Source organism: Neovison vison, chromosome 5, assembly GCF_020171115.1.
Source record: "Neovison vison isolate M4711 chromosome 5, ASM_NN_V1, whole genome shotgun sequence".
NCBI lineage: Eukaryota > Metazoa > Chordata > Mammalia > Carnivora > Mustelidae > Neogale > Neogale vison.
This window is the reverse complement of record NC_058095.1, coordinates 96,443,277-96,467,358: the sequence shown is the minus strand read 5'-3', so window position 1 is coordinate 96,467,358 and position 24,082 is coordinate 96,443,277. Positions and strand designations below refer to the sequence as shown.

Genomic DNA, 24,082 nt, shown 5'->3' with positions numbered 1-24,082 from the left:
CTTTAAATCTAGTATTTGGACTTAGGAAAAATCTAAAAGCATTAAAAAAGGTTCTGAAATTATTAATCATCACAAAAGGGGTAAAATCCTCAAGGCATTATTTAAATATGAGAAACATCTAACTGGAAGGCAAAAACGTATCAACGCAAATTTTCACACAATACCTAAAGGTTCTTTTTCACACTTTGTGAATATTATAGTTGCTGCTTGACTGGAGTTATTTTTCTTAAGCTGATGAATTCCACCATCATTAATATTTGTTTCACTCTCACCAGGGCCATGTTCATCGATGTTTTCTGGGTTTTGTTTGTTTTCTTCGAAATTAGTATTCTTGCTAATACACTGTTCATCTCTGTGAAAATGTGATTTAGTTTTAAAAGGTGGGACAAAGACTTTCACTGGTTTGCCTGGAGTATTCAAGTGTCTCCTTTTTTCATTTCTTGTGGCAGGAACTGTACAAAATGGCTGCCCTGAAACTGATAAATTGCTTGAAGATTTTTCCAAAGCCAGGTGTTCATAAAAACGAGATTTAGACGAAAATTCCTGACCAGATACAGTAAAATTTGGATTCTGCATTTCGTGCCGTTCCTTAGTTGTGCTACAACGAGGAGAAAATATTTAAGTTTGATTATTTACCAATAAATGGACATATATGTAAATGTTTTGGAATATACTTTACATTTCCCCTCCCCCACCCCAACCTCAACTGCCATAAGGCAATCATACTCCAGCAACTGTTTTGCATTTCATTACGGTTGCCATCCAAGACAATACCACAATTTTCAAGTCTAACTATTTCTCACACACTGATGTCCAGCCTCTACTACTTACTTCACATAATCTGTCAAACATGGATCTTGTTTGTCTCCTCTAGTTCTATCACAGTACTCCTTACTTACATCCTTTACCAGAGAAGTTTCTATCTATTCGTCCTCTTCCCTCACCTATACTCTTGACACCTAATTTAATAATTCAGTCTCCTCAGGAAACATACTTTTTGAATTATTATTCTACCTCTCTTTTCTCTTTCTACCACCTGTTTATACTTTTATTTTTTAGTGCTTTCATTTAGCTAGAAAGCCATGTGCATCCTTGAAACACTTTTTTCTTAGCCTTACCTCCCCTTTGAGCTAATACTCATTGTGACCTACCCTTCATGGCCAATCTTCCTGAATAGGTAATCTGAACTAGCTATTTTCACTTCCTCAATTTCCATTCATTGAACGCTCATTTCTCCCACTGTTCTATAGAAATTTTTCTCAATAAAGTTGCTAAAGACCTCCCAAGTGTCTATACACATATAGCTTTGTGCGTAAACTACTCATTCTACCTGGCCTCTGAAAACTGACTTCTTTCCTTCTTTTTTTTTTTTTTAAGATTTTTAAAATTTCTTTATTTGACAGAGAGAGAGATCACAAGCAGGCAGAGAGAGAGGAGGAAGCAGGTTCCCTGCTGAGCAGAGAGCCTGATATGGGGCTTGATCCCAGGACCTTGGTTGGGATCATGACCTGAGCTGAAGGCAGAGGCTTTAACTCACTAAGCCACCCAGGTGCCCTGACTTCTTGCCTTCTTAAAGTTCTCTCCACTAATATCTATACCACAATTGTCCCTCTGTTTCTTCTTCTTCTTCCCTTTTTTTTTTTTTCCTGCTGGTTTTTCCTCTTTCTGACTCTTAAAAAAATTCCCATCTCTAAACTTGGATTTCTTCCCTAGATATTCTCCCTGGGTAATGTGAGTCATTTCAAATGCTTAAATTATCATATAACAAAAGTATTAATCTGTATCTTCATGCCTAACTTTGCCCCAGGTGTTACTCTCGCATGTTGAACTTCGGATAGCACCATATACCTCTGCCTTGATGTTCCACACTCCTCTCAAACTCAACATTAAATTAATCACCTTCCCTAGCATACATGTTCTTCCTCATATTTGATATTTTGTTGAAAATCCCATACTTCCTTTTAATTAAACCTGAATCCCTGGAACTCAAAGTTACCCTAGAACTCATTTATTTAGTCATCTAGTCATCAAATATTTTATTTTTATTTATTTTTAAAGTAGACTCTACATTCAGTGTAGAGTCTGTTCTATCACAGTACTCCTTACTTACATCCTTTACCAGAGAAGTTTCCCAAATGAGGCTTGAACTCATGACCCTGAGATTAAGATCTGTGCTAAGATCAAGAGTTAGATGCTTAATGGACTGAACCATCCAGAAGCCCCTAGCTATTAAATATTTCATGAGTTCCTACTATGTGTGCTAGACACTGTTTTGGTTTGAAGATATAATTGGAACAAAATAAAATCACAGGGTTTATACTCTGGTGGAGGGAAACAGACAAACAAATATTCATATTCAATGCTATAGAGAAAAATAAAGCATGGTAAGGAGGACAGGGAGTGTCCAACAGAAATAAATAAGTAATATTTTATACAGGCTGGTAAGGAAACATTATTGGTAAGGTGACATCTGTACACTATAAATAAGATCTTTAGGAATTTATGCATGCTTACTTAAATGCACAAGACGATTTTCTTATTATATGTATAAATTAAGGTAATATGCAGATAAATAAGTATTTACTTTAAATATTACAACCTGCTTTTGAAAATGAAAACAAACAAACAAAAAAATCATCTGGGTTTCTACATTCAAAGCATGTATATTAGTAGCCTGCTGGAAAATCTATCCCAGAAGTGCAGATCAATGAATATTTTCAACAAGGCCACAAACAGTTATTTTTGAAAAGGTAACATTAAACATAATTTAAACCATAGCCCTGGGCTAAAAAATTTACCAGCTAGAAAAGGTCTCACAACTGCTTTCTACATTTTTAGATGCTTCTATGATACTCAAATACATTATCCCTAAATGGCATCTCTGTAACTACTTCTTGAAGAGCCACTTGGAAAGTGATGATTTAGCTCTTTGTTAATACTTCTCCTTTTCTAAACACCCTTTCTTTCTTTCCTTTCCTCCTTCCCCCCTTTTCCCTTTCTTTTCTTTCTCTCTGCCTCCCCAGCTTCCCAAGTTATGTATTTGATTGCCAATATTTAATCATGTACCCTCCATGGAGAATTAACCCTAGTCTTCTGTTAGAGTGCACAAGAGGTAGTTGTCTAGCTTCATAGAATGGAGGAGGGGATGTATTTTCAACCTGTACCCTTGTTCTGGCTCCTTCCTTCTTCATCATCAATTCTGAAGTTTCATGAATTTCTCAGTTTTTGAGGCTTCTCCAAGTGTAACATGGTTGGCTCTTTCCTCTCCCCATTATGATTTTGAATCTTTTTTCTCCCATATGCTTTGAAAAACAGCCACTGTGGTCTCCCTGTCTTGGGTGTGTGTAAGATACACCTTTTGGTACTCTGTATCTGAAAAATGTCTACCTCAAAACTTATTTGATATCTTGGTCAGTGATAGGATTCTAGGCTGGAAATCATTTTCTCTCAGAATTTTAAAGGCACTGATCTGTAGTATACATTATAGAATCCATAATCTTCTAGCCTTTGTTGTTAACAGCAAAGAGAATTTATACCATTAAGACCCTTGCAACTTTGTTGAAAATGTGATTTTTTTGCCCGCTAGAAAATTTAAGGTTTCCTTTTGCCCTTAGCATTCTATAATTTCATAAGGATGTGCCTTAATGTGAGTCATTTCCATTCAAGTGCTGATTCAGAGGGCCCTTTTAACCAAAGAAACTCTTGTCCTTCAGTACGAATAAAGTATCTTAAATTATCCCTCTTCCTTTTTTCTCAAACTCCAAATTTTCAGACGTTAGGCCTATAGGACTGACTTCTCTAATTGTTTTTTCTTCTTTCATCTTTTCTTTTTATTCTGTAGTTTTGGAGGTTTCATAACTTTTATCTTCTATCACTTCTACTGAGTTAATTTGTCATCATAGTTTTATAAGAACTCTTTTTATAGCAAATTCTTATTTTAAGGATTCCATATGTTCTCTATCCTGAGAATATTAGTAAGTTTTTTGAAATTTCATTCACTTCTTTGCATGATCTATTTCCTCTAAGTTCCGTTCTTTTTTGTTTGTTTTTGTACTGTGGATATTATCTTTCAGAGAGCCTTTCTTCTAATAACTAGTGATCCTTGATTCTATCTTCTTATTTAAGAGTGAAGTGTGTGCTGGTGGGGCTCTTCAACTATTGGCATTACAGCCTGGTGCTCTGGCTATGTGGTTTCATTGGAGTACCTGCAACTGTCAGTATTTATAATCTTTTGTACTGAGCTAGTCATGTTCCCCAGAAAAAAAATCTTTCTGTCTTCCACCTAGAGTCTTACTGCCAGTATTTGGGAGCCAAGTGTGGGAAGGAGGCTGGGGAGTCTCACTACTCAATAAACAGATTTTTTACTTAATCTCAGTTTTCAGTGCCTCCCAAATGTGCCTGCTGTGTCTCCACCCTCCCAACTCAGAATCCCTCCAACTCATCTTTTCCAGATAATAACCTTCTGGTCTTCTGGCACAAAAGGGATAACTGGCTGCCTGCAGTGGGGGAGGGGATATAGATGAACAGATTTTGAATTGATCTATTTTCTACCTCACCTTCAGAAGAACTGAAATGCTGCCGCCAATTTGACTCTTTCTTGGGTTCTTTGGGGGGAACTGGGTAGCTTCTCTGCTTGCTCCAGTGTGAGGTTTTAGCTTTCTATGGGCTTACTAAGTCTTTCATGCTTCTGGGTTCCAAAATTTGTTTTTTTCTCTCATAATTGTCCTTGTAGATTTGTAAGTTAAAAAAATCCTCTTTGTAATTTGGGTGGAGGCTTTGAGAGGGTGGAGAGGCAAGAGATATTTTCAATACATTCCATCTTTTTAGATATATTTGAAATTGATTTTATTTATTGATTTATTCTCTTAATCTCTCTTATCCATAAAGTTGAAATAAAATCTGTCTACTTTCCAAAGATGTTAAGAAACTGAAAAATAAGATAATAATAGCACTATAAAATACTACCAAATAGCACTATAAAGTACTACCAAAGTACACTTACTTCAAAAAGGGAAGTGTTAACTTCTTTTTGCATATTAGTGGCATTATTATTTTTAGAAATATTTATTTTCAAAAACTGTACCTTTCCTACACTCTATTAGAATTAAAAAAACAAAACAATACAAAACAAAGTATGTCTTACCGAAAGGGTCCACTGGTAATTGGCTCTAAAGAAATATGATGCATAAACAAGCTTCTGTCTTTTAGGATGCCTAGAAAAATATTTCACATTATGTATTAATGGAAATGTATTTTACATTATGTATTAATGAAAATCTAATGGGAGATTTTATTTTGTATGCTTGTTTTTACACAGTATTGTAAATATTTACATAAGATTTTGATATTATAAATGAAATATTGACTCAAAAATTGATGACTATATACCAAATAACTCACTGTAAATATATAAAGTCAGTATAAATTTAATCAGCTGACATTAATCATAACTCAAACATGTTTGCTAACTGCCCATGCAAATATCGAATTTAAAATTTAGTCTTATGATTGCAAGCTAAACTTTAGATATTATTCTCAGTATGTAATTTGTACTATTTTTTAAAAAAAAGATTTATTTATTTTAGAGAGCAATAGAGAAAGAGCATGAGAATTAGTAGGGGGAGGGGCAGAGGAAGAGTGAGAGAGAGAACCTCAGGCAGACTCCCCACTGAGCACAGGGCTTGACACAGGGCTTGACACAGGGCTTGACACAGGGCTTAACATCATGACCCTTGAGATCACTACGTGAGCAGAAACCATGAGTTGGACACTTAACCAACTGAGACAACCAGGTGCCCCACAACTTGTACTTCTTAAACCTTCAACTAGTTCATTAGTAGGGGATTGGCTGAATAAACTAGAATACATTGATATAGCCAATCGATCAAGTGCTATGCAACCATAAACAAGAATGAGAAAGAGCTCTACATAGTCATAAAAGATTTATTGTGGGATTTATTCCATGTGTTTCAGAACTAAGCCTCTATAGTCTAAATCATTGATTCCTCACTACCTGACTTCTTCCAAACCCAGGAACCAGGTAGATAGTGAACAATAGTTACAGGTTTTATTTATTTTTAAGTATTCCATGGTAATGAGATAGGAAGCCATGGAGAGATTTAAGCAATCAAGGAGCATGATTTGACTTTTCTGTTACCAGGATGATGCTGGCTGCTGTGTTGAGAGCCTGGAGGAGGGGCAGAGGCAGAAACAGAGAGATGAGTTAAAAGGTATCACCATGGCTTAGATGAAGTTGGTATGGGCAGAGGTGAGAAGAAATGATCAGATTCTTGTTATATTTCAAAGGAGAACCTATATCACTTGATGGGCTGCATACGGAGTATGAGGAAACAAAATAGTAAATGAGGACACTAAGGTTCTGATGTGTCAATTGGCAGAATGACAGTAAGAAAGGAAAGAACAGGAAAAGTGGGTTTGGTAGAGAGAGGGAATCAGGAGTTCAGCACTGGCTGTGGTGACTTGGAAATGCCTATTTGCAATATAAGTATAAAAGTATCAAGGGCAAAAAAATAAATAAGTCTGGAGGTCCAGAACAGGTTAAGCCTGCAGATACAATTTTGGTAGTCACTGAAGCTTAGGCAGAGAAATGCTCTGAGGACAGGGCCCTAGGGCACTCCTATGTTTAGAGAAAGGAACAAATAAGAAAAAGCCAGCAAAGACAATGGAGAAGTGGCTATGCAGAAGGAGAACCAAGAGGATGTGGTAGTCTCAGAAGAGTGACCAACTGTCTAACGTGGCTGAAAGATGGACCCAAATGACATAGAAATGGCTACTGGATTTGCCAACATGGAGATCGCCATATCACTTAAGAAAGAGTGATTTTGGTGGAATGGTGAAGATCAGTCAAAAACGTGACTAGATTATAGAACCTAAGCTTTAAATTATTGTACTAAATATTTGTACTGTATTATTCTTGTACTAAATTATTATACTAAATTTTATCTTACTAAATTTTTACAGCTTTTTTTAAATTTAAAAAGCCATTATTTTATAATCACTTCATGCTTCCCAATTATAGAGAACCTCCACATCATACCAGGTGTTAGGAAGGAAGAGCTCACATAACAAAGCAAGATGCAACTTTAGCAAACCACACTGTAAAGTCTTATCCAATTATCTATATACCCAAGAAAGCTTAGAAAAAGAACTTAAAAATACTGTGTGTAGTACCTACAAAGAGGGAAAAGATATGAATGCAAAGCAAATTTTACCATCTGGAGTGCTTTTCGAAGCTTGTAAGGATTTTTCTTGATTTTTTATTATCCTGTCGAATTCATTTAACAAGTTTCTTTTAATTGGGGGTTCTCCTAAAAAAAAATTTCCATACATGTTTTTAAAAGAACTGACTCTTACAATTTATTAGGCAAAAAAATACATAATAATAATTTAAATAGCAACCATTCTATTTTGAAAGAGACAATTCATTTATCAATATCAATTTTTTGGAATTGTTTTAAACACCACTATCTAATAGGGTCTAGGGATAAAAACATGTTACCAGTTACTGAAGATACACTACTTTTTAATAAAATATACTGGCACTGAATGTAATTGTAGGTTTACTGGAAATATGGACAAACAAAATTTCTTCAAATAAACTCTGCATTAAACTTGAGAAGAAATTTATTGTGTAGGTCCTTGAATTAGAACGAGTAGAAGAAAAGACTTTGTAAAATTACCAAAATTACAAGAATATATAATTAAAAGAATTACAGTATTACTGATTTAAAAATTCTACAAAGGCTGAGAATAAAATTAAATCATAATTCAAGTTATGCATATTCATGTCATATTGAGATAATACGTGATAATAGGTACTTTGCTTTCTGATGCTTTATTAAAGGGAATAAATTTACAAATTTAATAAGAAGTAAAATTATCCATATAAGCTTTTATCAAGTATTAGATTATGAAGTGATTTAATTATTTAACAAGGGCCGGTACTATTCAAGGAGCCAGAAGGTGGTTAACCTATATATTTATATATAATAGAGGTGAGGGAAATTAAACAGTGATGCTACTGAGAACATTTATTAGAAGTCTGAGTTGGTTTTTTTTTTTTACCCTAAGCAGGCCAACCCATTTGTGAATATGCATGAACAAAATGGGTTCCTATAAATAAAGCCATTATTTTCCATAAAAGAGTTATGAATCTCTTAAAGCATGCACACTTCAGAATTTTTATTGGAGCCCAGCAAAAGTTTAAAGTAAGTATCATAAACTTACTACTATTCCCATAACATAAACTTGGTATATAATGTGACCTGGATAACACTTAAGCAAATCTGTACCCAGCAAGGTTACTGAAGGCACCAAGTGAAAAAGTGAACTGATTGGCTTCCTTGTTTTTCCCTGTCATCTGAAGAGACTGGACAAGACCTGTGGTAACTCAAGTCTATGAGTTGATAAGTTTTTTAAAAGGAGCTAGTTTTTTAAGATCATCCACTTAAAAGCAGGAAAGTTAGTTATGGCATTTACTTTAACTGTATTTGATCAACAGATTCAATTATTTAAGATTATTCCTAGTCAGAAATACTAAGAGAAAAAAAAATCACACCTCCAATTAACCTAATTGAACTAAGCTGTTACATATACATTTAAAAAGAGAAGTTACACTATAGTCCAAGTAGCATTAAGACCAGAATGCTATCTGCTAAATATAACGGATTTTAGAATACTTCCTAGATAAAAAAATTAAAAAAGGAGGCAAACCAGCACCATAGCTTTAACCTACTTTTAAAATTCGTTAAGAGCCAGAGTTGTGGAACCTCTGGGTGCTCTCTCTATATACACATTCATACTTACTTGAAAACAGCAGGTTGTATTATATAGGCTGTTATAAGAAGTTTCAGATTTTCTAGGGAAACAAATTTTTACAGTAATTTCTCAATTATAACTATACTAATAATCTCTAAAAATACATTAAAGAACATAAAACATGTTTCTTAGTACAGACTCAGATCAAGAGTGAAATCCCATTCCCCTAAACTATACATAAAAGTCTATAAAAATACAGGTTATAATACCTGAACTGCTTTAAGCTAACATTCCATGAGTTTTAAAGACTTAATTTTAAGTGACTGGCAACCTAAAAGGAAAAAATAGACACTTACCAACTGAGACAAGTGCATCTCCTCTTCTTTTTCCAATTCTTGAATTTAACAAAACCATTTCCTCAGTGCTTTGGCATGTAAAAAGAGAGTGTTTGGCATGACTTAGCAGTTCAGAATCTGTCAGCTCACCATCTTCCATAAAAGCTTTGGCAATCTCTACTGTTTCTGTTTCCAAATAGTTTTCTGGATCCCTGGAGTAAGTAGAACAAATTTCTATATTTGTTTTCACAGGAAGATTAGGGAAAGTTTCAGTTTTCCCAATTTCTGTCTTTATATTTTTAGGTAAAGCTTGTTCTTTTCCCAAAAGATGAATGTTCTCAACAAGAGATACTTTGCTTCCCAATAGCAACTGCTGTTTGTCTTGCTTCAACTGAGATTGACATGGAGAAACTTTAATGGAGTGATGATTTTCTGAAGACCCCCTCTCAATGTTACAGTGACTTGATAATTTAAATTCTTTATTGTAGGCCTTTTCCAATTTGGAGTTGCCACATTGGTCTGGGGTTCTCTTATCAATACAAGAGCGAGGAGGTATTTTTGATACATCTTGTCTAGATGTAGATGAATGCTGAAGACCACATTCAGTTCTGATCAGATCGAATTCTTCTAACATTCCCTTAACTTTGCATAAAGCACTTTCAGAAACTGGAACTTGTTTCCCACTTGCTGTGCTAAATCCGGAGAAAGTAGATGAGACTAAATTTTGGGAGGTTTGTAGCATAGCATTTTCTTCATTTGTGAACTTGTCTGAATGTTCACTATTTTTAAATGATACTTTGGGAAAGAGTTGCTTGGCACTATCTTCTATCTTAGAAAACACCTGCCTTGCCTTTTGTAATGCAGCATCTGATACTTGTACAGATTTTCCACTTGCTGTACTAAAAATCCCGCAAGCATTCGTACAAGAGACTGACTTTGGAAGCTTTCCTGTATTAAGTTTACATGTATCAGAAGTTTTTGAATTATTCTGACAAGTTGGTATTTCAGAAACTTTCTCCAATCCAGATATACTTTGGTTAAGTTGTAAAGTGTGTTCACTTTGAATGCCAGCAAAAACCTTACGTGAAGACGATCTATGTTCTGCATCATCCAGAGAGTCAGGAAAAATAATATCCTCCGAATCATCCAGTGTGTTAGGATAACCTGCCACAATTCTCATGTGGCAAGTGTCTGATTTACTCTTGGGGTTTTGCTTAATTATCATACTGCAGTTGTTTGTAAATCCCTCTGTCGCTTTTGTCTGGTGTGCAACAAAGACTCTTTTACTACTTGCTGTACTGTATGCAGGTATAGCATTATTTGAATCTGAATTCAATTTCTGAATTGAATTAAAATTATTTGAGTCATATATGGCCACTTTAATGGCTGTATTTTCATTTTTGCACAAGGAGTTAGTCACAAGTTTCTGAGCACAAATATCTTCATTTATAATTTGTGGGTCTGTGTCTGCTTCTCTTACAGTGGATGTTATTTCAGAAAAAATAGTGTTTTCTCTAACATTCTTCACTACTGGTTCAGTACCAGAATTATCACCTTTATTTTTTGAAAGATATTCTGATTTTTTATATACCTCACTGGAATGACAAAAATCCAAATGGTATGAATACCTGTTAGACACGGTACTATTACTTAAATAGGTCAAGCCTTGTTTTTCAGAGGGTGGATTTTTGTCATTTTCAGATATGGTACTACTTGAACTATTTCCACATGAAGGATTTTCTACACAATCATCAGGATATTCTTTTAAACAGATAACCATGGCAGTATTTATTTTTTCTGGTTTATCATCCAATTCTCCTTCTCTAAGCCGTTTTTTTGCTTCAAATAGTGAAGTCTCACTCACAGAAATTTTTCTACCATGTCCCGTGTAAAATGCTAAAGGTGAATTTTCAATAGCTGAATAAGTGAATTGATTTGTATAAATCATATGCTTTTTTGCTGTTTCTTTTTCTGTATTTTCATGTACTTTAACTTTCAGAGAGTCTTGATCTGATATTTTAAGATTTTCAGTTTGTTTGTACAAATTACCACTTAAGAGCCTGGGTGCCACCACAATCTCACTAGAAACAAGTTTTTTTTCCTTTAGAGAATTCTGCATTTCTTCATACTTTGGTGCAGTTAATTCAATGGTCTCACAAGCTAATTCAAGCTCATCTTCACATTTCTCTCTGTCCTTGGACATCTTTGCCCCTTGATGGCTAAAATTAGTGACTCCACTATCACCTTGCTCTTTTTCATCAAAAAGATTTTTCACTTTGTCCAAAGATTCCTTTGCAATTTCTATTTTTTTCCCACTAGCTGTATGAAAACCCAACATGGTAGGTTCTTTGATCTTTTTGATTTCACTTTCTGGTCTTTGTTGGAGGGTCAGTAATTTATTTTCAGTACCAATTAGGTCACTTTCTTCCATTATTTTGTTTTTTCTTTCACTGTTTTCTGTTTTCTCATAACTTGAGATGTCTATTTTGTTGATATCTATGCCAGAAAATAATTCAGAATTCAAGGAATCTGAAAAGTTATTCAATTCCTCTTCTGTCCATTTTTGATCAAAGAGATTTATAACTTTATTTAATGACTCTTTGGAGACCCTTATATTTTTCCCGCTTGCTGTCTGAAAGGATAAATCAAAAATGTCAAAATCTTTTATGTTTTGTCCCATTGTATTAGCTGTGAAATGTTGCTTATTTGACGTATTAACACGAAATGTTTCTTCAGCTTTTGCAACTTCCAAACAGGTTAAATCTGACAAACATTCTTTAATTTGCGTGTTTCCCTCCTTCGTCAGCTGGCTAGATAATTTTTGATCGATGTTGTGCTGATCAATACATGGCAAGCTGTTTTCTTCTTCATGAATATAAACTATATCATTTTTATTTGAATCACTGCTAACAGATTCTAAGTTATGAATACTTCCACTGGCATCAGTACACTGGTTATCTTCATTTTCTGTATTTCCCTTGTAACCTTCAGTATTTTCTTCAACAAAAATGCCAGCAGTCATTTCAATATTATTTTGTAGTATTAGTTGGTTTTTATTATTTTTCTCATTAAAATTTTTATCATTGTTACAATCTTCTATCTGAATCATTGAAACAGCAGAATCATTACATTTACCTGAGGAGACGCTTCTTGTATCTAATTCTACAGAAGGTTCCTCAATGATATTCTCAAGGTCCCTGAACAGCTGCTTAGCTTTTTGCAGTGCTTCACTACCAACATTCAGTTTTGTGCCACGAGCAGAATAAAAGCCTCTAAACTTCACTTCATTTTTATCTGCTAAAGAGCCACAAGCACTTCTGTTACAGTTGGTTCTCGATAAGCAAGCAAACCTCTGGTTACCTCCAAGTATACCTTCAAATTTCTTACTGCTGTCTACCTGAATGATAGATGGGCCATTAATTGTGAGATGAAGATCAGTATTTCTGCATTCTTCAGAAGTTCTATTCAAGATAGTCAGCTGGTTTTCAGGCATTTCAAATGGATTTTTCTCTATTATGTGGCTTGGCTTTCTAAACTGTGTAAATTCAAACTGACTTCCCGATTCTTCCAAAATAGTAGAAAGTTCTGTTATTTCTGCCTTTTGGCTAGGTGTTAAATTATGATTTGAATTAAAATCTTGCTTTAAAGATGAAGTTGGAGGGGCTATATGACCACTTTCACTATCAGAAACATAAGCACTACTCTGCACAAACACCGACACACTATTAATTGACTGTGGATCAAGTGTGAGAGGTTTGCTTAGTTTCTTTTGACTTTCTAATGATGAGGTATTAACAATTCCAATACATGCTAAGTTAGTAGGATAATGTTCTTCAATATCTTTGAAGAGCATTTTACTTTTCTTAATGTTGTGTTCAGAGAGTTTTATCTCTTTATTAGAAGCTGTTCTGAAGCCATTTCCAAAACTGTGATTTGAAACTGGATCTGATAGTCTTGCCCAATTATTCATGTAGTCATTATTTCCATTTGATTTCCTAACTACATCCAAGGTGATGTCTGATTTTGAAGCTTGATCTAGAGTCATTTTTAGTTGCTGCTTTATGCTATTTCCATTCTTTTCTGTAAGATCATCTATGTTTGATGAATCAAAATCCTTCATAATCGACAGTTTGGCTGCTTGTTTGTCATCCATGTCTGTATATACCATCATGGTAGAGTTTTTGAGAACAGGTTCTCTTACACAACAGAGGTCTGCATCATGAAGTTCCTTAATATTTCCTAAAACAGGAATATTACTTTCATTAGTTATCTCTAAGACGAAATTATTCTCATCATTTGGGAAAAGTTCTTCAGAGTTTGGATTGACAGCTATTTTTGAAATTAAAGTAGTTTCTTTTTGGTCTTTTTGGATTGTGGTGAGATTTGTATTTTGGTTGAATTGTACCTTCATAGAAGGTGATGCTACTATTACATATTTTTCAGTTGACAATACCTCAGTATTTTTAGAATTTGCATTTAAAACATGCATTTCTTGATTCTTTTCCATGGGAATATTTTTGATTAATTCAAAACCACCTTCATGATTCTTACATTTTAGTTTCTCTGACATTTTATATGATTCTTTTCCTCTACAAGTCATGACTGGGTTTGATGGAGGATCTCTGGAGCTAGGAGTTAGACTAGTATTATCATGGTCAGATGAAAAGCTTTCTGGAGATTGAAAGTGAATACCACAACCTTCTACTTCTGAATGTGGCACAGGAGGGTAACTTACAGCAGTCAAGACCTTTTCTTTTGTATCTGAAACTCTCTGACTTTTTGCATCATCTTCACAATGTTTTTCCTGCAAGGATGATAGACAATCAGTTTCTGTGGTTATAAATGACTGCAGCTTTTCCTTATTAATTTTTGCTTCTTTATAATCAAGATCCTGAGGTACTGTTTTATTATTAACAGAACTGGTTCCATTATTGGAAACTTTTCTCATAATTGTCCCAAAAGAGCTGGTTAAAGACAAGGCTGGTTCTTCGGAATCATTCTGTGGACAGTTTTTTTTGACAGAAGAAGAATGTAATAAACCTAAGCATGAAGACACAAAGTGACAAAATTAAATTGAAATGCCATCAATTACATTCATCAAGTATTTTCCACCAAGCAAAAAAAGTAGTATGTAAAACAAGAATTACATGAAAAGTAAGAAGTGAATGTCAGGCTTAAAACAAAGAATTCTAAATATACTCTATTTCAAGTTATTACATTTTCCAACTAAAGATAAATAGGACTTAATATTTTTTTCTAACATTTATCAGTTCAATCAAAATTAGTATGTAGTTCAAGAAAGCAGCTAGCTACCATAAGTAAGATTCAAAAGTATTTCACTGGAAAATAAAATTGGGAAAATTCATTGTTAATATTGACATAATAGCAGGTAAAAAAGTAAAGCAAAGGAAAGGAACTAGAAAAGTAATCACTTCCTTTAGATAATTCGGTCTTTGGTATTGAAAAAAATCAACTTTTATTTTTTAAAAACTTTGAGAGCAAGAGCTAAAGAGAGTCAGAGAGAATGCACGCACATGCATGAGTGAGGGGAGGGGCAGTGGGAGAGGTAGAAGCAGACTCCCGCTGAGTGGGGAACCTGACACAGGGCTTGATCCCAGGACCTAAAGATCATGACCTGAGCTGAAGTCGGATGCTTAACCAACTGTATGCCCCCAGGTATGCCCCCCCCCAAATTAATCTTTAAAAACAGGGTCTAGGGGCGCCTGGGTGGCTCAGTGGGTTAAAACCTCTGCCTACAGCTCAGGTCATGATCTCAGGGTCCTGGGATCGAGCCCCATATCGGGCTCTCTGCTCAGCAGTGAGCCTGTTTCCTCCTCCCTCTCTCTCTGTCTACTTGTAATCTCTGTCTGTCAAATAAATAAAATCTTAAAAAAAAAAATAAAAACAGGTTCTACAGATGAAATGCCTGAAGTATGACCTAATCTCAATTATAAAGGCAAATCAGTTAAAGTGCTCTAATTTTTTCAATCCTCTGAATTCCCTATTAGCAAATCAAAATTATTAATCTCATTTTATTTAATCAGTGACCACCACTACATATTAGCTCTTTCATTGATTTTAATTCTGACATACACAGTATCAGACATTTTTCTCTGGAAATTAACCCAACTCTCAAACAGTTCCTCTGTAGTCCAGTTCCACCAAACCCAATATTCACAGAGATATTCCACCCACTAAAATCTTCTCAAAGAAAGATGAAATCATCTTTTTAACATACAATTTAGCTACTGATAAAGGAATCATTGCTCAAATAAAAACTGAGTTTCATTGTGCACACTCTGACACCCAGAGATACAATAATAACTCTAGGGACGCCTGGGTGGCGCAGTTGGTTGGACGACTGCCTTTGGCTCAGGGCGTGATCCTGGAGTCCCGGGATCGAGTCCCACATCAGGCTCCCAGCTCCATGGGGAGTCTGCTTCGCTCTCTGACCTTCTCCTCGCTCATGCTCTCTCTCACTGTCTCTCTCAAATAAATAAATAAAATCTTAAAAAAAAAAAATAATAACTCTAAATAAATCTCTACATATTTAAAAAAGTATGTAACAAAAATAACAAAAATCACTTTTATTTTAGAACTGGCTTACATTAAACTTAGCTAGCAATTAGCTTTTTTCTTATCTTTTTTACCTTAGAGAATATAAAGTAAACAGCACAAAATATTTACAGAATTGTCTACTTTGTATACAATAAAATCAAAGCAGAAGTAGTCAAATTCTTGATTCTTATGTATCACATGCTCTGTCTCAAGAGTGATGATTGTATATTTACTATGCAAACTCATTCAGCAAGTGTGAATAAAATGATTTTGAACATTGGTAATCAAAGGCCTAAACAATGCCTATAGACTTTGCCTCACATTGAATAGAAGATAGGGAGATTTTTAAAAAAAACAAAGAACTACAGAAGGAAAACCAAAAAAGAAACCAAAGAAGGAAAGCAGGCAGTACATTTTTTAGAAAGATTAAAGAGAGACACATATTCAAATAAGACAACTTGTCACCATCCATAAAACTACTTGCACCATTCTCTCTCACTTACACAGATACACACACCCAAAGGTACCTGAATCAGCGTTTGTAAATGTCAGTGGTCCTTCAAAAGCATTTGCTTCAGATTGGTCTGAATGGTTAGTTAGTCCCAATTCCTGGTCTTTCTGTGTTTTCAGTCCTTGATAAGATGTTTCATCATTTATAACATAAATAAACTTCTTTGTTTTCTTTTTCAAAGTGGATATTAAACCTGAAGTCTTCAAAGCTCCAGAAGTGTGTCTGATAGTGGCTGGCCAGCTTCCATTATCAATTGAACCTAAAGAATCCTCTTTCTGTGAGCAAATAGCATATTTTTCCAGTGCACTTTCAGAGGCGTCAATTTCTCCTTTAGAGTTTAGATCAGTCATACGATTTGAGAACACTGCACTGGACATCTCTTCAGGTGATTCTCTTATTCTGAATATAGACTTTCTGATACCATGAAGTGGAGAATGTATTATAGTAGTTTCAGATATTGTTCGCTTTCCTGAAAGAACAGAATCTTCATGAGATCCAAGACACTGCTCTTCATCTATCTTATTTACCACTGTTTCCTTATTTAATGTCATCTCTGAATACTTTGGTAGACTTGAAATCTGTGGCGAAGAATTTCCCAAAGTTATAAAGTTGGTGCTTTCTTTCTCTGTAATTGTGAAGTCTTTTTCTGAATTATTTTGGTCACAAGAAGAACTATGCAGTAAAGGTGTTTTCTCCATCTGGGTTCCACTTAGACCCGAGAGAGTTAGGTGGGACCATTCAGAGGCTGAAGATGGTATAAATTCCTTGGAGATTTTCTCATTTCCATTCCCAAAGGGCTTCGGATTTGTTACGCTCCAATCTAATGGATCACTGTCATTCGGTTCCATTTCAGATAAAAATGAATGTTTATTTTCTTTCATTTGCTTTTTAGTTTCTTCACATTCATTGGTCTTTGTTTCATTGAAAATATTTTTCCTAGTCTTGCTAGTTTTTATTTTTGGTAGATTTCTTGTTTTATATTTAGGAACACATAATGAAAAACTATCTTCTTCAGAAACATCTGCAACTGTTTCACGTACTTCATCTTCTAGGACATTTGGTGTTGACTTTCCAAAATGGTCTTTGCAGCTATTTACTTTACCAAATGAATTCCCTAACATTTTCCCCAAACCTGTTTAAATTTAAAACAGAAGTATATTAATAACATTTCAAAATATAGTCATATGATTTATACTATTCTTGCAACCTTTCTCATAGAAATAGTACACACTAAATAACACAAAAAGCAGTATTTAAAGGGTTATCCTGATAGCTAGCTTTTTTGGGGGTGGGGAGAGGAAGGGAGTGCCACCCTTCTACCGTTCTTCTGGTAAGGATTGATTCCAATGTCCCCAAAGCCTTTTATTCATACTCCAGGTCCCAATAACCTTTCTTTATCAGCTCTGTACACTTAAAACTCACTTAATCTTGCTATATATATGCAATTTAACATTCTAGGTTTTATCAAACCAGATGTTCCAAATTAATTTTGTGGCCTAGGGCACCTGGATGGTAAAGTTAGTTATGCATTCAGCTTTTGGTTTGTGGCCCTACAATAACTGAGAGTAAAATATGATTTTATACACATACACGTATACATGGTTATCCAATCCTACATATTTATACACACACATATACTAAGAAAAATGCAATATTCCCTTTTTTAAAGATTTATTTGACATAGAAAGGGAGAGCATGAGCAAGTGCCATAGAGAGAGCACAAACAGGGTGAAGGGCGGAGGGAGAGGGAGAGGAAGAAGCAGGCTCTCCACTGAGCAGGGAGCCTGATGTGGGGCTCCATCCCAAGACCCTGGGATCATGACCTCAGCTGAAGGTAGATGCTTAACCAGCTGAGCCACCCAGGTGCCCCCAAAAATGCAATATTCCAATAATCTGATTAGGTAACTTTTGGTACCCCTGATACCCTAATTACCTTGTAATTAGAAAATAAGACCTTCGTATTTGTTGATTACTAGTTTTATTCTTCTCTCTGTAAGGTCTGAGTTACAGGTTTTGTTTTTGTGTCACAATAGCATCTTTTTTCTTTTCTTTTTTTTTTTTTAAAGATTTATTTATTTGAGATAAAGAGTGCACACAAACTGGGGTAGGGGCAGGGAAAAAGGAAGAGCAGCAGATTCCCAGCTGAGTCCACCAAAGGACTGGATCCCAGGACCCTGAGATCATGACCTGAGCAGAAACCAAGCATCAGATGCTTAACTGAACAAGCCACCCAGATGCCCCTACAATAGCATCTTGAATGGTATTATCTTATCATGATTAAACATTTTCATTTAAATCAAGTTAGATTCAGGGCACCTTGGGTGACTCAGCTGAGGGTCTGATTTCATCTCACGTCATGATCTCAGGGTCCTGGGATCCAGCCCTGCTTTGGGCTTTCTGCTTAGCTGGGAGTCGGCTTGCTCCTCTCCCTTTGCCCCTCCCCCTGCTCGTGCTCTCTTGCTCCCTCCCTCTCTCTCAAATAAATAAATATTTTAAAAAATAAATCAAGTTTCCTTCTATGCACGGTATGTTCAGTAACCAAGAATGAAAGGAAAAACAAACAATGTATTTTCTTTTTAAGAAAGGAAGAGCAATACTTCAATGATGTCAGTTAAAAATAGCAGTTCAATTAAACAGAAGGACTTACCTTGACTTTTAGCTTCTCTTTGATTTTTATTTTCTTTGTCTGGCCCAGAAGGGATACACCTATCATTTTTCTTCAGACTTTCATCATGTTTGGGAAAACAGCTTTTAAAAATCTGCAAAAGTTATATTTTAAAGTCACTAGTATAAAAACTCTCACTATGCATTTATATTCAACCTCAGAGACAGAATTACTTCATATGAAGTCAAGAAAATCACATATAGGATCAGGCTTAGAGACTTTCTAAAGGCTTAGATAAATCATAAATTAAGGAATGAAAAAATGCAAGATAAGTAATTTTTCAAGAATTCTAAAATTGTAAGCAACTGCAACAGCATAATCAAGTTGTTATATTTACTTACAGCAGTAGTGTCATTAGGAAATACAGCTGCAGATGCTTCCTCATCCCTGACTATAAAAAAAAAATTCAATTTATCTATAACGTATTATACTCCATACCCTAAATTTAATGTGAAAACTTCAGTATTTTTTGGTCAGACAAGACACACTACTGAAGTAAACGGTGCATTTGAAACAAAACAAATTGACTCAAGTATGGTAATTAGAAAGGTCAATCAACATAAGCTACATTCAATTCCTTAGTATCACTCATAAGGTGCTTCTAAGACACTGGTTTGATGACCCTGACTTTAGGTGCTCCTATCCTTGAAGACTTAGGGAATCAGATAGAGCTATGGGATCATGACTTAAAAGACAAAGCTTATAGACTTAAGCATTTATTTAGATAATATTACTATCGTAAAGTATACTTTATGTTAAATACTTCATACTTTTTAACATGCTTTTACCTCTGTTATCTCATCTAAGCAAGAACAAAAACCAGTTAAATTCTGAGCTAAAGAGAAATCAAAATTGAATGTATTTTTGTTAAAATAATAATTTAAAAAATCCTCGCTTGCCCATAAATTAATTTCTATAGAATAATGCTCCTAGAACACCACTTTAGGTACTTGTGATTTTTTCCATCTATACTAAGTAGAATTATTCTGAACTACTAACACAATTCTCAAAGATAGTATTATCTAATTACTACTTATCTTTTCATATATTCTTTTTGTCAGAAAGCTTAGAGATGACACTATACCAACATCATCTACTGTCTTACACAATACTCAATCACTAGTATTACCTATTAGCACAGTAGAACTAAGGGTGGGTGGTGTGGCTAAAGAACTTGACCAAGACATATCAGGATCCACCTCAGCTCCTAGACTTTCAGAAATACGTTTTGGTGTCTGACCCTGGAAATAAAGAAAATAATTATTTCACAGAAATGCACTGATGATTATTTTTTTCATTTATCATTTACTGAATGCCTACGTGAGATTGTAGATACATATTTGTGAATCTCAGGGCAAATGTAAGACTCTGTTCTCAAATTCTCAATTACTACAGAATAAAAAAGCAGGCAGAATATTTACCTTCATAAGCTTCGGTGTATGAAATAAGCTTCCACATACCACTGGGGGTAAAATGAGGGGAGAATTACTAAATTTTATATTTATTAAAATTTAAGAGTCTTCTAGAAATAAAAAGCCTTGTTTTTAATCATACCTGATTTCTCTCTTTGTGGTGTTACATGTGTACATTGTAGAAAAGGACTAAAATGAAAAAAAAAAAAATCACACAAACCCTTCAGATTATCCAAAGATAACAGAAATGGCAAGAAGAAACAAAACATTAATCTTATTGAAAAAAAGGATTCTCAGTCACAATTATTCGACTTACACTACTTTCTAATATTTTGTTACTTTTTAAAAAGCAAACATCTCATGATGTTTGCTTTTTAAGTAACAAAGTAACTACTTTGTAAGTAACTACCAAATTATACTTAAAATGTCCACTAAATGTATAAAATTTCACAAATTTCAGCTCCTAGGAATTGTATGTTTTGAATTTAAAAATTATGTAACATGAATCTATAAAAACATCATATTCTCTTAAAATATGCCAAGTGCACAAATAATTTATTTATATTAAGCTGCTATTTCAAGGTCATTGCTTTTCATCATTATTTTTGTAACTAAAAAAGTCATAGAATAGATACAAAAAGCAATGAATTCAACATTATAAGGAAAATAAAGTAAATGTTTCTAATGTAAAAATTATTGTATTAAAGGATTCAACCTAGAAGATTATTTAAAAATAGAAAATCCTCTTTCAGGCTCTCAGTCAAAATATTAGCATGAAAATTAGATGCATTTCTATAAAACAAATAGCATATGTAGAAAAATGTTGCATTTAAATATTTTAATATAACACAACATACCTTTCACTAAGACAAGAATTTAGGGGTGGGCTGGTAACATCATTTGTTTGATCCATTTTAGACTTCATTGTGCAACAACTTTTATGTTTACTATTGGTAATATCCTTTCCTGAAACAGTACAATAATTCAGTGAGGATGTATATGCCCTGGATTGTGAATTTTCATTTTCTGAAAGTATTTATTTTTATAAAGATTTTATTATTTGAGAGAAAGAGAGCGAGAGCACAAGCAGGGGGAGTGGCAGAGGGAGAAGGAGAAGCAGACTCCCTCCTGAGCACAGAGCTTAATATGGGGCTTATTCCCTCTCAGGACCCCGGAGATCATGACCTGAGCCAAAGTCAGACGCTTAATTAAGGCACGCAGAAGTCCCATCCCTACAAGTATTTAAAAACAAAAAGTCTCATCTATACTGGGAGGGAGAATATACGTAAAGTTTAGCCTGAAATGGTTTCTCAGTTTGTTGATTCCTCCCAAAAGGGGATGTCTCAAAGGATGTCTGCCCCCATTCAACAAATATATAATATACATAAGACACTTTGGGAAATGCAATTCAAGACAGCTTTAACTTCAAAGAGTTTATAATATAGCAGGAGGAATTTTTTGAAATTCCACACAAGTGGAATACAGAACAGAACGTTATATGTTCTAATGATTAAGTCACATGCACTATGGTATCATGGAGGCAAAGAATAACGCAAAAGACATTTACCAAAACATCACGGAACCAAATTTGATCTGCTGAAAACCTTTCAAGATCTTGTTCTCAAGATTGGGCTTAAACTCTCCAAAACAAAACAAAACAAAACAAACAACCCCAAAACTCCCAAGTAACAAGGACTTTCATGATCTGGCTTCTTAACTTCTCTGACAAGGACTTTTATGATCTGACTTCTTAATTTCTAGGACATTCTTTCACATTCTACTTTTCAGCCATACCCAACCACTTGCATATCCTGTAAGAACACACTCTTTTACTCTAGGCCTTTGTATAAACTGTTTCTCTTTCTTTAGTTCTCTTGATCTCAAATATCCTCTTTAAGACTTCCATTTTGAAACTCCCTCCCCTGGAAAAATTTAGTGGTCCCTAACATGAGATTAAGTGATTGTTGCTACCATATGTTCCAGCAGAGTTTATCATACACCAGTCCTACTTCCCCTACTAGAATCTGAGCTCCTTGAGGTAGAACGCTTGTCTTTAGCAACTGCAATCAATGTCTGATATTATAGTCACATCACAATTCCTGGCTGAATGAATTAGCAATGATTAGGAAATACTTCTGTTGTTGAACACATCTACTTTCTAAGCAATAATGCTCAGATAGGGTTTCTAAAGCTATATGTAGCTCTATCAAATCCCATTTATAGTTTTTAAAAATTCCTATTTTGTTTCACAAATATGGCATTCAGTTACTTATTATTCTTGTAAAAATTGATTTAAAACAATAGGTTCTTTAACTGATCCTATAATCTTCAACTGAGAAAAGTTTTGGGAAAAATAAGTCATATCAATGTTAATGAGGCAAAGACCAAACTGAGAACTCTTTGCAGAAGCACAAACAAAACACTGCTTTATATTTTCATTTCTCAAGTAACAGGAAATAGTTATAATCACTAAAAAGCCAAATAAACATGTAAGTTAAAAACCCCACCTGCACAAAATACCCAACCTCTTTCTCTAATAAGACTTTTAAAGATACCAAAAATTACCCAATTGTATTTTTTAAAAAGAATTTATTTATTTATTTGACAGAGAGAGATCACAAGTAGGCAGAGAGGCAGGCAGAGAGAGAGAGGAGGAAGCAGGCTCCCTGCTGAGCAGAGAGCCCGATGCGGGACTCGATCCTAGGACCCTGGGATCATGACCTGAGCCGAAGGCAGTGGCTTAACCCACTGAGCCACCCAGGTGCCCCCCTAAATGTATTTTTAAAAATTTCACCTTTTCCCTGTTCACTTTAACAAAGATCTTAATCAGGAAAAACAAAAACAAAAACAAAAACAAAACCCCAAAAACCCCACAGTTAAATAAACCAAATAATGAGCTACTACTACACACACTTCTAATAGGATGGCTCAAGTCCAAAATAAAGATGAGGTCTTGGAACAAGAAAAACTCTCATTCACTATTGATGGAAAAGCAAAATGATGCGGCAACTTTGGAATTCAGTTTACAGTTTCTTACGAAACTAAACATATTCCTACCATAAAAGCCAGCAATCATATTCTTTGGTATTTTCCTAAATGAGCTGAAAATTTAGATCTACACAAAAACCTGCACATGATACAGTAGCTTTATTCATAACTGCCAAAACCTGGAAGCAACCAAGATGTTCTTCAGTAGTTGAACAGATAAACAAAGTGGTATATGCATATACAGCATTATTCAGCGATAAAAAAGAAAAGAGCTATGGAGTGCCTGGGCGTCTCAGTCAGTTAGATGTCTGACTGATTTTGGCTCAGGTCATGATGTCTGGTGTCCTGGGTGGGGTCAAGCCCTGCTTCCAGCTTCACACTCAGTAGGGAGTCTGCTTTTCCCTCTCCCTCTGCCTCTCCCCAAACTTGCACTCTCTCTCTCAAATAAATAAAATCTTTAAAACCAGACATACAAACAAAAAAATGAGGTATCAAACCATGAAATGATGTAGAGGAAACTTACATTGCTAAGTGAAAGAAGATAGCCTGAAAAGGCTATATACTGTATGATTCCAGCTACATGATATTTTGAAAAAGACCACAGACAATAAAAAGATCAGTGGTTGCCAGGGTTGGGTGAGGGGTGCTATGAAACACAAGGGATTTTCAGGGCAGTGAAACTATTCTGTAGGATACTGTAATGGTGTATACATGACATTATATAATTGTCAAAATCCATAGACCGATATAGAAAATGAACTCTAATATAAACAAACAACTTCAGTTAATAATAAAGTATCAGTATTGGCTTAGCAATGAAAAACCCAAATGTAAA

At 34.8% G+C, this 24,082-nt stretch overlaps 1 protein-coding gene across 3 annotated transcripts in view; it reads right to left on the bottom strand.

The window, feature by feature from the left end:
- Window positions 1-24,082, bottom strand: part of BRCA2 (BRCA2 DNA repair associated) — a 58,452-nt gene that overhangs the window by 27,587 nt on the left and 6,783 nt on the right. For all 3 annotated transcript variants that reach the window (XM_044249556.1, XM_044249558.1, XM_044249557.1), the window contains 11 exons: window positions 21,117-21,225; window positions 20,402-20,448; window positions 20,269-20,309; window positions 19,977-20,088; window positions 19,189-19,238; window positions 18,830-18,941; window positions 16,199-17,314; window positions 9,135-14,153; window positions 7,233-7,328; window positions 5,144-5,213; window positions 165-598 (listed from right to left, as the gene is read on the bottom strand). In XM_044249556.1, the coding sequence (XP_044105491.1) occupies window positions 165-598; window positions 5,144-5,213; window positions 7,233-7,328; window positions 9,135-14,153; window positions 16,199-17,314; window positions 18,830-18,941; window positions 19,189-19,238; window positions 19,977-20,088; window positions 20,269-20,309; window positions 20,402-20,448; window positions 21,117-21,225 (7,206 nt within the window). The remainder of the gene's footprint in view (window positions 1-164; window positions 599-5,143; window positions 5,214-7,232; window positions 7,329-9,134; window positions 14,154-16,198; window positions 17,315-18,829; window positions 18,942-19,188; window positions 19,239-19,976; window positions 20,089-20,268; window positions 20,310-20,401; window positions 20,449-21,116; window positions 21,226-24,082) is intronic.